Genomic DNA, 17,365 nt, shown 5'->3' with positions numbered 1-17,365 from the left:
CCCCCACTATATGGAAAACTTAACTTATATTAACCTTTTTCTGGTTTTAGCACATACTCTTCATAATCCAATAGGTGACTATGACGCTCGAGTAACTGCAAATTTAGCATACTTTTCTCCCCTACTATGAGGATTTATTTATGAAAAACATGGATAGTTGTTAACGCACATAACTTTTTTATTATCTCACATAATTAAATAAATCGAAAAGGAAAATGTTAAGAAAGCCTAACTCTACAATCGAGTTTTAATTTTAATATTTTACATATGTTAGAATATTCCACAGGGGGTTCCAAACTTTAAGAAAAAAACACAGTATGATTGGTACACCCGGTATAAAATTATATTTACCTGTCTAGCAACACTATTATCACAACGATATTCTTAAATAATAAGGCTATAACATACTAAAAGAATCATTCAAATCGGACCACTGGTTTAGAAAATTCGAGAAATCAAACATGTCCCATTTTTAAGGTGTTCAGCTAATTTTGCCGGTGTGTGTAGTTATTAAGGTACCAAGGGTATTATAAGGATAATAACGCTTGAGGTCAATGGTGTATATACCGAGGGCCTTTGGCCCGAGGGATATACGTTGACCGAAAGCGCTATTATCTATAATACCCGCGGTGCTTTCAACGTTTAATGTCCTACTAAATTATTTTTTATATGCAAAAAATTTGAGTGAATTTTGAATTAATTAGTTTTCAAATAAGTACATTTACCAGCAATAGTCGTAACGTAATTGTGGTAACCATAGTTTTACTTAGATTGTTATTTGTCAACTTGACAGTATTTAACTAGTCATTTAAATTTAATGCCCTAGGGCGTTAGGGCGTTGTTTTTAAAAATAACGCCATAGGGCATTATATCATACTTAGCTGACTTCGAAATCATGTCATTATTTGTCAAATAATATACCAGTCGGACATTAAATTATTAATGTCCGACTGGTTTATTATTTGACAAATAATGACATTATTGCGAAGTCTATTAAGTACGATATAACGCCCAAGGGCGTGTTATTGAAAAATAACGCCCTAGGGCCTATTAAATTTAAATAACGAGTTAAATACTGTCAAGTTGACAAATAAAGCTCTAAGTAAAACTATGGTTACCACAATTACGTTACGACTATTTCTGGTAAATGTACTTATTTAAAAACTAATTAATTCAAAATCCATTCAAAGTATTTGCATATAAAGAAGAATTTAGTGGGCCATTAAACGTTGAAGGCACCACGGGTATTATAATAATAACGCTTTCGGTCAACGCATATATCTCGGGCCGAAGGCCCTCGGTCTATATATACCATTGACCTCAAGCGTTATTATCCTTATAATACCCTTGGTACCTTAATAACTATAATAACAAAAAATAATGGTTATTATAAAATATATTATAATTGTTATAAAACTAATTGTATTTTATGTATAAGTAGTTAGTTGAAATTTATAAATACCGCCTAGTGTGAATAATATTTAATACATAAAGGTTGAAAATTAAATAACAAAATACCAATTTTGAAAAAAATTTACAAAGGGACGAAGATGTGGCAACGTTTCACCTTCACATAAAGATTAGAAGCATGTAATTTATTTAAAGCTTGGGAGGCAATTCAAATGTGAACATTTTAGCGACAGGTAAGAGACCCTTTTTCGGGAGGCATTTCATATGCGGCCATTCAAATGGTAACTAGTCGTGGTAAGCGAAGGGAGTGCTGGGAGCTTACAAATCCACGAGTTCAAAAACTAAAAATGCAACTTAAAACTACTATCATTTTCTATATCTTGGGATCTACTCAATGGAGTTTGATCTTTCTTTTTATAATTTATATGTACTTTTTGTGTATATTACAAATATGCCATTTGTCTAGACATTAATAAACAGTGTAATTTGTTTAAACAATTTTTGAAAAAATAATTTTTTCCCAAAAAATATATTGTTTTATTCATGCATACTATCATTAATTATAGAAAAAGTTAAAGTACACTTTAATAAATAATTTTTTTTAATAAATAATAATTATTTATTAAAGATAATTTATTTATTAAAGTGTACCTTAACCTTTTCTATGATTATTAATGATACTAACCCTAAAAAAATAGATTTTTGGAAGAAAATATTTTTTTTCAAAAATTGCTTTAACAAATTAGACTGTTTATTAATTAATAAAATAAACAAATTGCATATTTCTAAGGTACGTAGAAATAACATTCAAAGTAAAAAAGAAAGATCAAAATCTATTGAGTAAATTCCATTGAGTAAATCCATTGATTTAAAATTTGCTTGTTCGGTACTGGAACTCGGTGGATTTGTAGGTTCCCCCTAGTTAGTCACCATTGTCTTGTGAAGGTACAATGTCTGGGCAAATTTTTTAACAAAAAATAACACTTTAAAATGGCATTAATTAAGTTCCTTAATTATTATCAACAAATTAGCTGTGAATTAAAAAAACATGGTCAAATTAACCTAGGCGAATTTTTTTGTTCGAAAATTCGTGTTAAAATGCCAGCTTTCCGTCTACGTAAAAATATTTTTTCTCTGGGCAATATTTTTAAAGTTATTTTAAATGTTTATGTTTATCGGTATTCTAAATGTTTATAAACTACAAAACTTTAAATTTGGCATTAGGATTTTTGACTATAATAAGTAACTTTTTATACATCTTGATAGTATAAGTAGTATTTTACTTTCACTTGGCATCCCCAGAATTGCCCTATCACTATCATTATTATTTTCTGTCTTATTTTATTGGAAAAATAGGCCTCTAGGATAAACAAATATATTAACTTTTAAACTATTTAATGGATGGGTCTCAAATTTTAATAAAAGTTATTAAAAAATAACGATTTTCACTTATTTTGCAGTTTGCGAAACAACAAACTGAAAGCTTTTTCAATGTTCTAAAAAAATCAAATTTTGTAATTTTATGTCTTTTATTTAGCGTTTAGGAGTGCAAAAAATCGAAAAAATCGCTTTTTTGCAAATTGTTAATAGTTAAAAAACGGCTAGGAACGCTAGGCAGGAAATAGGTAGGTTTTCTTCCTACAGGTTCACAATATGTTACTAAAAAAGTTGTCAGATACCTGGCTAATTAAGTGTCCTGAGAAAATCCTTATTTCCCTGGTCTATTAAGATGCCACAAAAAATTGTTTCAAAGCAATAATAAAAAATATTGAAAAAATACTATAAATCGCATGTCTATTTTTCGTCAATATTCGTCAAGGGTTTTCTTATCCCTAATTCATTCCAATTTGGCATTTTGCATTTGAAAAAATAAATTAGTCACGGTTGGTGCAACAATACTTGTTCTAGTATCGTTTTGTTTATTGTTGAATGTACAATCATATCATTGAATGAATAATCGATACGAAAATTATATAACGTCAAAACAGTTTTCTAGACAGTTATATTTTAACGTTCAAATTGTTTCAATGGTGGTTCCGAAGATGATCAATTTAGAAAACGGACGTAAGTACATATTAATCTAATTTTTTGGATTTTCTAAATGAATAATTTGAAAAATACTTTTTTATAATTGAGGTCATTCTTTAACAAATTTTGCAGGCTTATTTAGTAATTACGAATTATTAATAACATTTTTTGCAAAAATTATTCATAATTTATCAAAACAATCTTCTTTAACGGCGCGGCGATAAAACATTCAAACGCTTTTATTATTTTTCGATGCCGCCTTTGTAAAATGATTTATCTTTGTCTTCAAAATAGGCTTCAGTTTCAGCGATTACTTCCTCATCGGAGCGATATCTCTTGAAACGGGGCATTTTTTAAATCTGAAAGTCTTAAATCAGAAGATTTAAATCAGAATTTTTTAAATCTAATTAATGTATTTTGCTATCGTTTTCATCGACTTTTGACATAATTTTTTAAATTGTGATATAGTGTATTATCTTAGTGAAACACATTTTTTTCTTTATAGTCCAATAAAATATAATTCTGTACAGGTCGGAATAATTTTTTTATCAAAGTTTAGGTCCAAATAAAAGATATTTTCAAGAAAGTATATGATTCATATGAGGAGATCATTGTTTAAATAATTAAAAATGGGTAATTTTTGCACAAAATTTACTTTTTGAACTGCTGCGGTAGTTTAATGTTTTTGTTTAAGGATTTTACAATTTTTTTCTGCAAAGCTGAAGAAACAATCTTTTATATAAGACTTACTGAATTAAATTTGACCCTTAATTTATTTAAATAATTTTAAATAAAAATTGAAAAACAAATTTCCAAAAAAATATTATTTGCATTATAAATAAACACTATAAAACAGTTTATTTTGCAGAAAAAGTTGCGCTATGGTACCAGTATAAACCGAAAAAAAATTGGTTAATAAATATTAAGTAGTTTATGAGATATTTAATTTGTTTTTAAAAAATTACTATTTTTTCAATTGCAAAAACGCGGTTGTTGCGGATAGAGTGTACAAGTATTTAAGGTCTCATTTTTTTGTTTTTATGTATATTTTCGACAGATGTATTGACAAATCAAAATTTCAATTAGACACTCCTTAAAAATGGTGTTTGAAAATTGGTGTAATTTGTTTAAAACTTGTTTTTTTAATAACATGGCTGGGATTAAAAATTTTGAAATTATTTTTCGATATTCGTGTTCCTGGTAGTTTTTGACATACTTACAAAAGAAAAAAAATTTCTAGATCCATTTTTTGCCGAGATAGCTTATCTAAGTTTAAAAATTCATAATTTGTTTATTTATTAATAATAACATTTAAAAGTGCGTGAGTACATCTATTAACCCTACTACTTAACAATGCCATTTATACACATAATTAAAAATTGTAGAATATTCTGAAAAATAATGATTTTCATAGCACCACAAATGAAAACTCTTTGCCTGAAAATTGGCGGAGGAGTAGTTTGCGATATCTCCGTTAATAATGGACCAATTTCAATGTATTTTTTTTTATTTGTGGTAGCATATAAAAATAATAACATCTCCAGGACCCTTTTTGCAATAAATATTCATTAGTTTGTTATAAACAATATTTTTTTAAAAAAAATTTTGTCTCTAATATTGTGATAAATAAAAATTGGCACCAAAGATAACCACAAAACAGTATTAAAACAAATTTTTATTTTAAAAATCTAACAAAATAGTAAAATTTTGTTAAAAAACATAAAAACTTTTTTCTTTGTACAAATCATTGGCAAAATCTCGCAAAAGTAATGTGAATACAAAAGAAAATATACAAAATACTGTTATTATTTTTATATGCTACCCCAAATTTAAAAAAAAACATTGAAATTGGCCCATTTTTCACGGAGATATCGCAAACTACTCCTCCGCAAATTTTCAGGCAAAAAGTTTTCATTTGAGCTGCTATGAAAATCATTATTTTTCAAAATATTCTACAATTTTTATTATGTGTATAAATGGCATTGTTAAGTAGTAGGGTTAATAGATGTACTCACCTCACGCACTTTTAAATGTTATTATTGATAAATAAACATATTAGGAATTTTTAAACTTGGATAAGCTATCTCGGCAAAAAATGGTTCTAGATTTTTTTTGTTAATGTGTGAAAAACTACCCGAAACACTAATATCGAAAAGTAATTTAAAAATTTTTAATCCCGGCGATGCTATTAAGTTAACAAATTTTAAACAAATTACACCAATTGTCAAACGCCATTTTTGAGGATATTTAATTGAAATTTTGATTTGTCAATACATTTATCGAAAATATACATAAAAGCAAAAAAAAATGACGCCTTAAAAACTTGTATGCTCTATCGGCAACAACCGCGTTTTTGCAATTGAAAAAATGGTAGTTTTTTTATAAACAAATTAAATATCTCATAAACTACTCAATATTGATCAACCAATTTTTTTTCAATTTATACTGATACGATAGCGCAACTTTTTATGCAAAACAAAATGTTTGATAGTGCTTATTTATAATGCAAATAATATTTTTTTGGAAACTTGTTTTTCAATTTCGATTTACAATTATTTAAATAAATTAAGCGTCAAATTTAATTTAGTAAGTCTTATATAAAAATTGTTTCTTCAGCTTTGCAGAAAAAAATTGTAAAAACCTTAATATTAAAATGAATTGCCGCAGCACTTAAAAAAGTAAATTTTGAGCAAAAATTACCCATTTTTAATAATTTAAACAATGATCCCCTCATATGAATTATATACTTTCTTGAAAATATCTTTTGCTTTGACCTAAACTTTGATAAAAAATTTATTCCAACCTGTGCGGAATTACATTTTGATTTACATGTATTGTAATTTTATTTGATCGGTCTATTAACAAATAAGGACTTTTCTTTGTTACTTTCGGCGGTCTTTAAACGCTCCAACCAAACCAATGTAATAGTCGCCGTTGATTGTTTCTCTATGTTTAAAATAGTCTATAAAGATAATGCCTATCTACTCAGGATAAATCGAAATTATTGAAGAAGCTTGCTGAAGAAGGCCAAGGCCCGGTTTCTTAGGCTGTAGTGTCATTGGATGAATGAATGGATGCCTCGTATCCTGAAGATTGATATGCACTTTCTTAGCTTCCGATATTCTAACTGCCTCCAAATGTCTTTTGGATTCTGTTTCGTAGTGATAACACCAAAGCTCATCAATGTCGAAAATTTGGTATAAAAAATTAACAAATTTTTATTAATAGCACATCAAATCCAAAACAAATTTTTCTGTTTATCAATAAGCAGTAGTTTGATCTAATAAGGAGCAACTATGTGATAAGAACTTACGAATTATGGATTACGACTTAGAACTACGAATTATGGAATAAACAGTTCCCACACCAATGTTTGAGAAATTTTTTTAACTCGATTTTTTCACTCTCCTTAATTCCTTCATGATCTCCAATAATCATATGCATATTTGCACATAAAATTTTTTTAAGAGATGTCTCACATTTTCATCCAATATAGCAACACGTGCAGATCTAGAACGGACCAAATCATGAGTTCCTTTTTTTCCAATTTGCTACCCCTTTCAACAACTGAGGAATATGTATAACTATAGTCATATTATATGGATTTTGTTTTCGTAAAACTGTCCATTGATCAACCCTTATGATGCTGAGCCCTCTCGAAGGCCAAATGCGGCAGATTACTGAAAATATTGAAAAAACGCTGAAAATTAATATGCAAAACCGCAAAGTGAAGTTGCAAAAGACAGTTGATACTTTAAAGTTATCAAAGGTTGCGGTTTTCCTATTTTACTCTAACATTTGGGTACGAAAATGCTGTGTTCCAAATGTTTGCAGTGATTTCTCATACCAAAACAAAAACCAATTGATGAGTCTCGGCGCTGTTTGGACATGGGTATTCGGAATAAATCGGAGGTTTTATATTGGTATGTTGTATTTATTATTTATTAAGCGCAACAGGCCTTGTAGGCCTAGAGCTAAAATGTTTACATTTCTGATTACATAAATAATATAATAAATAACTTAATATAACTTACATAACTTTTAAAACTTATAAATTTTATTTAATTACGCTTCAGTCTTTTTATACACTCCTTCACCACCTCTCTCCATCTTCTTCTGTCCAATGCTAGTTCTTTCCATCTCTCAATGTTACTTTTCTTCAAGTCTTCATACACACTGTCCTTCCATCTTTTCCTTGGCCTGCCTTTCCTCCTCTTTTGTATTGGTCTTCGTGAAAGTACTATTTTTGGCATCCGTTTACTTCCCATTCTCTCGATGTGCCCATGTATCGTATTCTCTGTGCTTTGATCGTCGTCGTGATCGTTGGCTCTTGATATAGTTCTTCCAATTCTTTATTGGTTCTTCTTCTTCTCCACTGATCTTCTATTTTCACACCTCCATATATTGCTCTTTGCATTTTTCTCTCCCATCTTTCTAAAAGGTCTGTTTCTGACTTTTTGAGCACCCATGTTTCGCATGCGTATGTTACTGTAGGTCTGATAACAGTCTTATGAATTCTTATTTTTGTTATTCTTGATACGTATTTGGATTGCAATAATGTGCGTAATGCTCCATATTTTTTATTTCCTTTGGCTATTCTTGCCTTTATCTCCCCGTCTTCATGACCATTTTCATCTATTTTGGCTCCCAGGTAAATAATTTCTTTGGCTCTTTTGAACCAGTATGTTTTTTCTCCATCTATTTGTACTATGATGTTATTCTCTTTTTCTTTTTGGATCTCTCCCATTATCATATACTTTGTCTTCTCTTCATTTATTTTAAGTCCGAATTTTTTTGCTTCTGTTATTATGTTTTTCATTAACTTTTGTAATTCTTTTTTGCTTGTTGCTAATAGCGTCAGATCATCTGCAAATGCTATGCATTGGTGGCCGTTTTTAAATATCGTTTCTTGCATGTTTATTCTGCTTTTCCTGATTATTTCTTCCAATGTTAGATTTAATGCCGTTGTTGATAGTGGGTCTCCTTGTCGTAATCCTTCCTTGGTTTCAAACTTTTTGGATGTATACCCTTTCCAAGCTATTTCGTTTGTTGTGTTTTCCATCGTCATCTTTACCATCTTGACAATTTTACTTGGTATCCCCAATTCTTTCATCAGTTCGTACATCTGCTGTCTGTTTACTGTGTCGTAAGCCTGCTTAAAGACTATGAACAAAGCATATAGTACTGTTTTATGTTCGTAACAGGTAGTCTGTATTTCTTTTAAGGCAAATATTAATTTGGTCAGTCGTTGATCTGTTGTTTCTAAAACCTGCCTGGTATTCTCCCAGTATTTTTTCCGAATATTGACTTAGCCTTTTTCTTATATTTTGTGCCAAGATTTTGTAAACTATTTCTAATAGTTCGATGCCTCTGTAGTTTTCGCATAGCATTCTATCACCTTTTTTATGTATAGGGCATATCCTTGCTATTGTCCACTCTTCTGGCATTTTTTCTACTTCCCATATTCTTTTTATCAGGTCATATATCTCTTTCTGTAGTCTTTTCCCTCCTGATTTTATCATTTCGGCCGATATTTCTGTTATTCCTGGGCTTTTGTTATTTTTCAAGCTCCTTATTTCGTTCTTTATTTCTTGTTCTGTGGGTATTTCTATTTCTATCTGATCATCTTCAATTTCATGGTTTGTTTCATTTTGTACTTCGCTTTTATTTAGCAGTTCTGTGAAATAGTTTTGCCAATTTCCCATTATTTTTTCCGGCTCATTTAGCAACATCCCTTTATCATCTCTCATATATGGGTTGTTTTTTTGATATCCTCTTTCCATTTTTTTTTGCTTCCTGGTAGAATGATTTTATTTCTTTTTTTTTTGAAATTTTTCTTCTATTTCTTTCAGTTTGTTCTCGTTGTATTTTCTCTTTTTGCTTCTACATTTTCTTTTCATGATTTTTCTCATTTCTCTGTATTCTTCTCTAGTGCTTTCTTCGTCATTTGTGAGATTTTTGAGTCTTACCTTTCTTATTGCTTCTGCTACTTCTTGACATTCTTCATCATACCAATCTTTTGTTTTGTGTTTTTTTTTTGGTTTTCGCTAGGATTGCTTTACTTGTGTTCAAGATTGCTTCTTTTATATTTTCCCATTGTTTGTCTGGGTTTGACGTTTCTTGTTCCCTGATTAGTCTGTTGGTTATTCCCTGTTCATACTTCTTCTGTGTGTTGTTATCTTTTAGTAGTCCTATGTTGAATTGTTTTCCAATTTTTTCTTTTGTTTTATTGTTTTTCTTTATGTTATGCTCGATTTTGTATTCTGCTCTCACCAAGTAGTGGTCCGAGTTACAGTCCGCTCCTCTCATGCTCTTTACATTTATTACATTGTTTGCATGTTTCTTCTCTATTAAAATATGGTCTATCTGATTTACTGTCTTTATATCAGGAGAACTCCACGTTCCTTTACATATATCTTTTCGTCGTAATTGTGTGCTTCTCATCACCATTTGCCTTTCTGTTGCAAAGCCTATTATTTTTTGGCCATTATCGTTCGACACCTCATGCTTACTATATTTCCCTATTATGTGCTCGTATATATTCTCTCTTCCGACTTGGCGTTGCAGTCTCCCATTATTATATTCTCTTTATATTTATCATATTCTCTTTCCAATTGTTCGTAGAATTCATCTTTTTCTTCTTCTGTGGCATCTTCAATCGGTGCGTGTACATTTATTATACTTATGTCTCGTTTGTCCCCTTTTAATCTTATTGTGCATAATCTATCTGATATTGGTTGGAATGCCATTACTCTTTCCTTCCATTTTCGCTATATTATAAAATCTGTTCCTAACCTTTTGTTTTCTCCCTCGCTTTTAAAAAATACCACGTCTTCTATTTCTACTATTTCTGTTTCCAATTGTTTTGTCTCTTGTAAAGCTATTATTTCTACATTATATCTTTTAATTTCTCTAATTAATTCTTTGAGTTTTCCTGTTTCGTATGTGCCTCTTACATTCCATGTACCCAAGTTGACTTTAGTTTTCTTTTTGTTATTTTTACTTATTGCCTTGCCCATTGCCTGCGTCGTTTCCGTCTCATTTATCTCTGTTGCAAACTGTATCATCAGAACAGACACCGGAGCACCTATCGCCTAAGGCACGTCATCTTCTGGAGTTTCGAGAGTTTTCGGTACTAAATTGATGCAAACGGATTGGTACACACCGAGTACTCGGATGTTTTCTGAGTTGCTATTCAAAGAAAGCGTACAAATTGGTGAAAAGCTTTTTTTGCTCTTGGTAGATTTTTATTAAAATAACTATGTTGTGCTACTCAATTGTTTTAATTATTTATAAATATAAACTCAATTTATATCTGACAATGTTTTTCCTTCATTTATTTTAAGATCAATTTACTGTATTCTATTTTGATAGTGTTATTCATCGTGGTCACTAGATACTCCAGATTCTTTTATCTAAGTCTCATTCGTGTTCAGCAACCCCAAAAACACAAGAGTAATCCGCTTGCATCAATTTAGTACCAAAACTCTCGAAACCCCAGAAGAAGACGTGCCTTAGGTACCAGGTACTCTGGTGTCTGTTCTGATGGCGTATTTGTGTTCAGCAGCCCCAAAAACCCATGAGTAATACCCATCTGCATCAATTTAATGCCGAAACCTGTCGAAACTCCAGAAAAAGACCTGCCCTAGGCACCAGGTGCTCCGTGGGTCGGACATGATGGCGTATTCACGTTCAGCAGACCCAAAAACCTGTGAGTAATCAGACTACATTAATTTAGTACCGCAAGCTCTCGAATCTCCAAAGCATGACGTGCCTTAGGCACCAGGTACTCCGATGTTTGTTCTGATGGGGTATTCGTGTTCAGCAACTCCAAAAACCTATGAGTAATCCATTTGTATCAATGTAGTACCGAAGACCCTCGAAATTCTAGGAGCCCCTTTCATTGACCTTGGAAACCAGGTGCTCCGGGAGTCGGTTTGGTGGCATATTCGTGTGTAGCGACCTCAAAAAACCCTCCAGTAATTCATTTGCTTCAATTAAATGCCGAAAACCATCGAGACTCTAGAAGATGACGTCCCTTGCAGTGGCCCTGGCCACCACGTCCTCCGGAGGTCAATTTTGATGGCACATTCTTGTTTAGCGATCCCAAAACTCATGAGTATTCTGTTTATAACAATTTAATGCTGAAAATCCTCGAAACTCTAGAAGATGACGTCCGTTGAAGGTCAAGGTCAAAGCAAAGGTCGCCACTGGATAGCCAGGAAAAAATCCTAGACTACTAGTACTTTTATTTAATCCAAACTTCTACATGTTGCCAGATAACCAGTAACTCAGGGAATTGGAATACCCGGTAAATCTTATAATTTTCTGAGTTTGTGCCTCTATATCTTGAAAATCCTCCATACGATCGAGATGTGCCCATGAGAACTATCAGGATGCTTCAAAGAGTATTTTCCCAAAGTATGAACTAGATCCACTGGAACCTAATTTCCATAAGGTTTGTGCGGGGTTCTTTGCCAAAAAAGCCGTTGTATACAGGGTGATTCATTAATTAAGATTTGACCCAAATCACTTAAATAAAATGTGGCTCCTTACTGAGTTACAGGGTGTTTTATTTAAAAATTTATTAGCTATTTTTACCCAGTACTTTAAAACTATTTGATCTATCCTTACCATACTTGGCAGAAAGTGTAGGTACCGTACACCCTACTAAATTATGATAAATAAACGTTTCTGGCTACTACTAGAGGCGTACGATAGGGGACAGTGAATGGTTGACCCTTCCAAAATTCTAAGCCACTGGCGGAATTACTATTTTAGCGCAATATTTCGATCCTCCAACACTTTCTATGTAACTAAGTTACTTTTCATTCGTAACGATAAAGCCATTAGTTTTCGAGATTTTTGAAGTTGAATATGAAACAGCACAGCTATTTTGATTAATGTATTGTACCCCTTCATTTTTAACTTCAAATATCTCAAAAACTAATGATTTTCTCGTTACGAATGAAGAGTATATTATTTACATATAAAGTATTGGGATATCTAAAAATTATGCTAAAAAAGCAATTCCGTCAGTGGCGGGTCACTTGGGAAAGGTCAACCATTCACTTTCCCTGTCGTACGCCTCTGGTAGTAGACATAAACGTTTATTTAACATAATTTAGTTGGGTGTACAGTACCTACAATTTTTGGCAAGTATGATAAGGATATATTAAATACTTTTAAAGTACTGGGTACGAATAATTTTAAATTTTTAAATCAAACATCCTATAATTCAGTAAGGAGTCACATTTTATTTAAGTGATTTGGGTTAAATATTCACTATTTGTATCCAGTACTTCAAAAGTATTTGACATATCCTTATCATACGTGGCAGAAAGTGTAGGTACTGTACACTCTACTAAATGATGTTAAACAAACGTTCTGGCTACTACCAGAGGCGTACGACAGGGAAAGCCGTTGACCATTCCCAAATTTTACGCCACTGGCAGAATTGCTATTTTAGTGCAATATTTCGATTCTCCAATACTTTGTATGTAAATAAGATATTATTCATTCTTAACGATAAAATCATTAGTTTTTGAAATAATTGAAGTTAAAAATGAAGGGGCACAATACATTAAGATTAAGAGGCTACAGTAGCGCGTCATCAAAAACGGAAAACGCGGTCCAAGATTGCGGCTTTAAGTTTGAATATTTTGTCGAGATATTTGGCACACATATTCATAATACAGTAAAGAATACAGTAAAGAATGGCGGTACAGAGCCCAATTTGAGAAATATGTTAGAATGTGGAAATTACTCTATAATTAAATACAATATTAAAAAAACGAGCCTGTACCGCCATTAAGAAGAACAAAAAAATACACTTTCTTCAAATAAACTTTTTTATCCCATGCCTAGATTTTGTGTCACATTGGAACCACTAAAATCTTTTACCTCTAACAAGAAATCGAACATATTATAACTAATAACTGATTAGGTAACATACAGAAATAGTCACTGTCATTTTGACAAACCTGCGTCAGATTTCTAAGTGTAATAGCCGTTGTATTTTGGTTTATTTTAATAAATATTTATTTAGTTAATAATAAAATTGTTTTCTATTACATCCATTCAGCGCAACTATGAGTATAATGTCACAATATTCAAGTTATGTCAAATAATCCCGACGCACTGTTGCCAAAGTTTCGCAGAACTTTCGAAAAAAGGTTTGCTACTATCGCCCGAAGTTATATTGATGACGCGCTACTGTTGGCCCTTAATCAAAATAGCTGTGCCATTTCATTTTCAACTTCAAATATCTAGAAAACTAATGACATTATCGTGACAAATAAAGAGTATATTATTTACATAGAAAGTATTTGAGAATCTAATTATTGCGTTAAAATAGCAATTCCGCCAGTGGCGTAGAATGTGAGAAGGGTATACAATTCACTGTCCCTTCTTGTACGGCTCTGGTGGTAGCCAGAAACGTTTATTTATCATAATTCAGTTGGGTGTAATACTTGGCAACTAGAGATCAAAATATGGGTATATTCTAGAAGATTGGGATTAATTCTTAAGAAAGTTATAGGAGAAACAAGATTCAGACCGAGGAAGTATAAAGAAAGGAAGTATTTAAGAAAGCGCTAGAGGAAAACACGAAAGCATAAAGATAAATGGAGAAATAATTAATAACATAAGGTATGCTGATGACGCTGATTCTAGAGAGTAGCATGGAGGAGCTGAGTTGCCTGATGAGTAAGATACAAAGAACAATTGCACAATGCGGGCTCAAACTAAACATCACTAAAAGCAAATGGATGTTAGTAACAAAACCCAACAACGACCAAGACAACTGATATTAGACAATCAAATAATTGAACACGTGGATTCGAATTGGACACCTACTTAGGAACAACAGTTAATTCAAGTTAGGATCAAGCTAACAAGGTAAGTATAAGAATAGAAAAAGCAAGAGCGCCGTTCACTAGCATGAAGCAAATTTTCACCTCTAACAGCCACACCTCACCTCTCAAAATCTGACTTCTCAAATGTTATGTATTCTCGGTTTTGTTATATACAATTCAGGCGTGGACAATGATAACAACATTAATGAAAAAAGTAGAGGCCTTCAAAACGTGGACTTACCGACGTATATTACGTATATCCTGGGCCGAGCACAGGACCAACAAGGAGGCAGGGCCGTAACTACCATTGGGGCAACCGGGGGGCTCAAGGGGGGCCTCGCAGGGGCACCCGTTTGGTTGGCAGTGCATAGATTTTCTCAAAATATCTCCATGAAGTCCCCTCATTTTATTTGCTTTCAAACCACAAAGCAGCTCCGTGTTTTAGGCTTCTTATAATTTCTTTGCAGGCTTTTGTTTTACCATCTGTTCATTTTGTTGTTTTTTTTTTAAATTCTAAAGCGTTTTCTTGTCTTTCTGCCAATAGCCTATTATCTTCCATTTGTCGTTTATTCTTTTATTCTTCTTTCATTGCTTGTATTTGACTTGTTTGTCTCTATAAAGCCCTTTCTTTTCTTTCTGTTCATAATTTATTCTCTTCTTGTTGTGATTTCATCATTTGAAACAATTGTTCAAACCTTGCTTATGTTTTGAAATGCCTTTCAAGTCTAGTTCTGACAAAGTAATAAAGGAAACTTCAGCCATGGAATGAATTAAAATGCGTTTTCAAGGGGTTAAATATCAAACATTTTTCCGGACCCCACCTTCCGCTGGGGGGTAAACCCCCAGACCCCCGATAGGGGTCCCCCACATCACGTTTGCCGCGGGGCCCCCAACATCGTACTTACGGCCCTGCGAGGAGGTACTACGCAAGATAGGTAAGAAGAGAGAGGTAGGAATAACTATAAAGAAAATAAAGTTGGAATACTTGGGTCACGTTATGAGGCACAATAAATATAGGCTACTATTGTTAATCATCCAAGGGAAAATAGAGAGCAAAAGGGGTCCAGGGAGGAGGAGACACTCGTGGCTCGAAAACTTGTGGCCATGGTTCGGATTGTCATCTGCCGAACTGTTCAGATCTGCAGTAAACAAAGTCAAAATAGCCAACGTTCGGAACGGACAAGGCACATAAAAAAGAAGATAAAAAGAAACATTGATGGAGAATTATAAATGAAATCGTTTTGGGTCACATAAAACCATTTAATAATATATAATATATATTACATTTACGATTTAAGATCAGCGGATACACTCTTTATCGCATTTACCAGGAAATTTGTTAATCAGAAGGTTACAAAATTTTTGAAACGATTTGGTATGCAAGTCTGCTAAATTAATTCAGATAAAGTAAAATTATTTGGAAATTTCTCCTTGAGGTTCTTAGAAATCCGGAAATAGATGGCCCACCAGTGTAAAAATGTACTTTGCCACTTAGTACCATTTAGAAAATTGGTGTGTCTCATGAATGTGATTATGTAAAAAAATCTCATGGAAATATTTTTTCCAACGAAGCCGCTGTTTTCGCTTTGTCTACAAGCACCTGCATTGTGATTCAGTTTGATAAAAATATTTCATAAACAAACATATTTTACGTTCCTTGAGATCCAAGCTATTGTTTTTCATATTAAAAATTTCTAGAGTATTAATGTGCTGCAAATATTTTAACTGACACAGAAATAGCCCGGGCGTTACCTAATCCACAATATAACACGACAGTATAAATCATGGTATTTGTTGTTGAAAAATGTAAAGATACTTTAAATACCTTTTTTAAATAACTAATAATACTTTCTATTACTTCAAGTATTTAGTATACAAAAAATTGTTTTAAATTAAAAAATGTATACTATTTTAAGTTACTACTTATATACCTTATTTATAAATAAGTTTTATACCTCACCGTAATTGTGTCTATATTTTAGACATATGTATTGTTTGTAAATGTAAAATGTATGTTTGTATGTAGCATATTATCGGAATGTCATGTTTGTTCCATACTAGAGGTCCAGTCATTGGACTGACCTCTCTAACGTCAATTCTTTTTTTTATTTCAAACCCCAAAGACGCTTATTGTTAGAATTTTTATAACAAACAGATTGTTTAATAAACGTTTAAAAAAAACTTATATACCTACCTATACAAGGTGGGGCATTAGTACGACAAAGTCCAATTACTCGTTTGTCGTAAGAGATACGAAAAAAAGTTATTTAGCTAAAAGTTGAGGCACTGATAGGAACACTATTTAAAAATATTTTCAAATATACAGGGGCGTGCGTATTGACAGGGTGACACAAACTTATGTTTTTTAAATGGAACACCCTGTATATTTTTACATTTTTGGATTCTCCTCAATGTTTCCATTCTTAAAATATATAGCTTTGAATTATTATACGAGGTAGTTTAAAAGATAATTACGTTTTTTTGTTAATTTCGTAGCAAGATTTACACCCTGTAGAATTATAGTGATTTGACATCAAATTTTTATTTTATGTTAAAACGATTTTTAATATAGTCTGCTATTGTTAAACATTAACAGTATAGCGAAATGTTAAATTTTAGTATACAGGGTTGGTCGAAACTCGGAATGAGTATTTTCTTAGTTTTCTTAAATGGAACATCCTGTATTTTAGTATTGTAATGAAATGATATTTTATGGTACTTTTTTATTTCTTAAGCATTTCCTATACCTAAGTGCTTTAATTTGTAAGTTATTCCTGATTCTTTAAGCCAAACATTAATTGCAAGAAAAATTAAGTGAAATTTTATTAGATGGCCGTGAAAATATTCAATCAAAAATAATTTTTCGAAAAAAAATACATCATAATCTAGCCTGATCCTTAGTTTATTAATAGTGGATGAGATATCCAAATAAATTCGTAGTTAAGATTGTTGGTGCGGAAAATATTGATAAAAACATACAATATTCTACCTAGTCGGCTATGACACTAAATTTACTTAAAAATTTAACATTATACCATTTTTATAGTTCCAGTTGCTTTGTTACCTTTACT

General features: G+C 31.8%; 1 protein-coding gene across 3 annotated transcripts in view; it reads left to right on the top strand.

The window, feature by feature from the left end:
* The window catches only part of LOC114337496 (zinc transporter 2), a 116,283-nt gene that overhangs the window by 49,282 nt on the left and 49,636 nt on the right, over positions 1–17,365 (top strand). Inside the window, exon 1 of one of the 3 annotated variants that reach the window (XM_028287948.1) lies at positions 3,438–3,474. The exons of the other annotated variants lie outside the window; for them this stretch is intronic. Within the exon in view, the coding sequence (XP_028143749.1) occupies positions 3,438–3,474 (37 nt within the window). Of the gene's footprint in view, positions 1–3,437; positions 3,475–17,365 lie in introns of those variants that run through there. 3 annotated transcript variants of the gene reach the window in all.

Source organism: Diabrotica virgifera, chromosome 10 (assembly GCF_917563875.1).
Source record: "Diabrotica virgifera virgifera chromosome 10, PGI_DIABVI_V3a".
In the NCBI taxonomy this organism is placed as follows: Eukaryota; Metazoa; Arthropoda; class Insecta; order Coleoptera; family Chrysomelidae; genus Diabrotica; species Diabrotica virgifera.
This window is presented reverse-complemented; position numbering and strand designations above follow the sequence as displayed.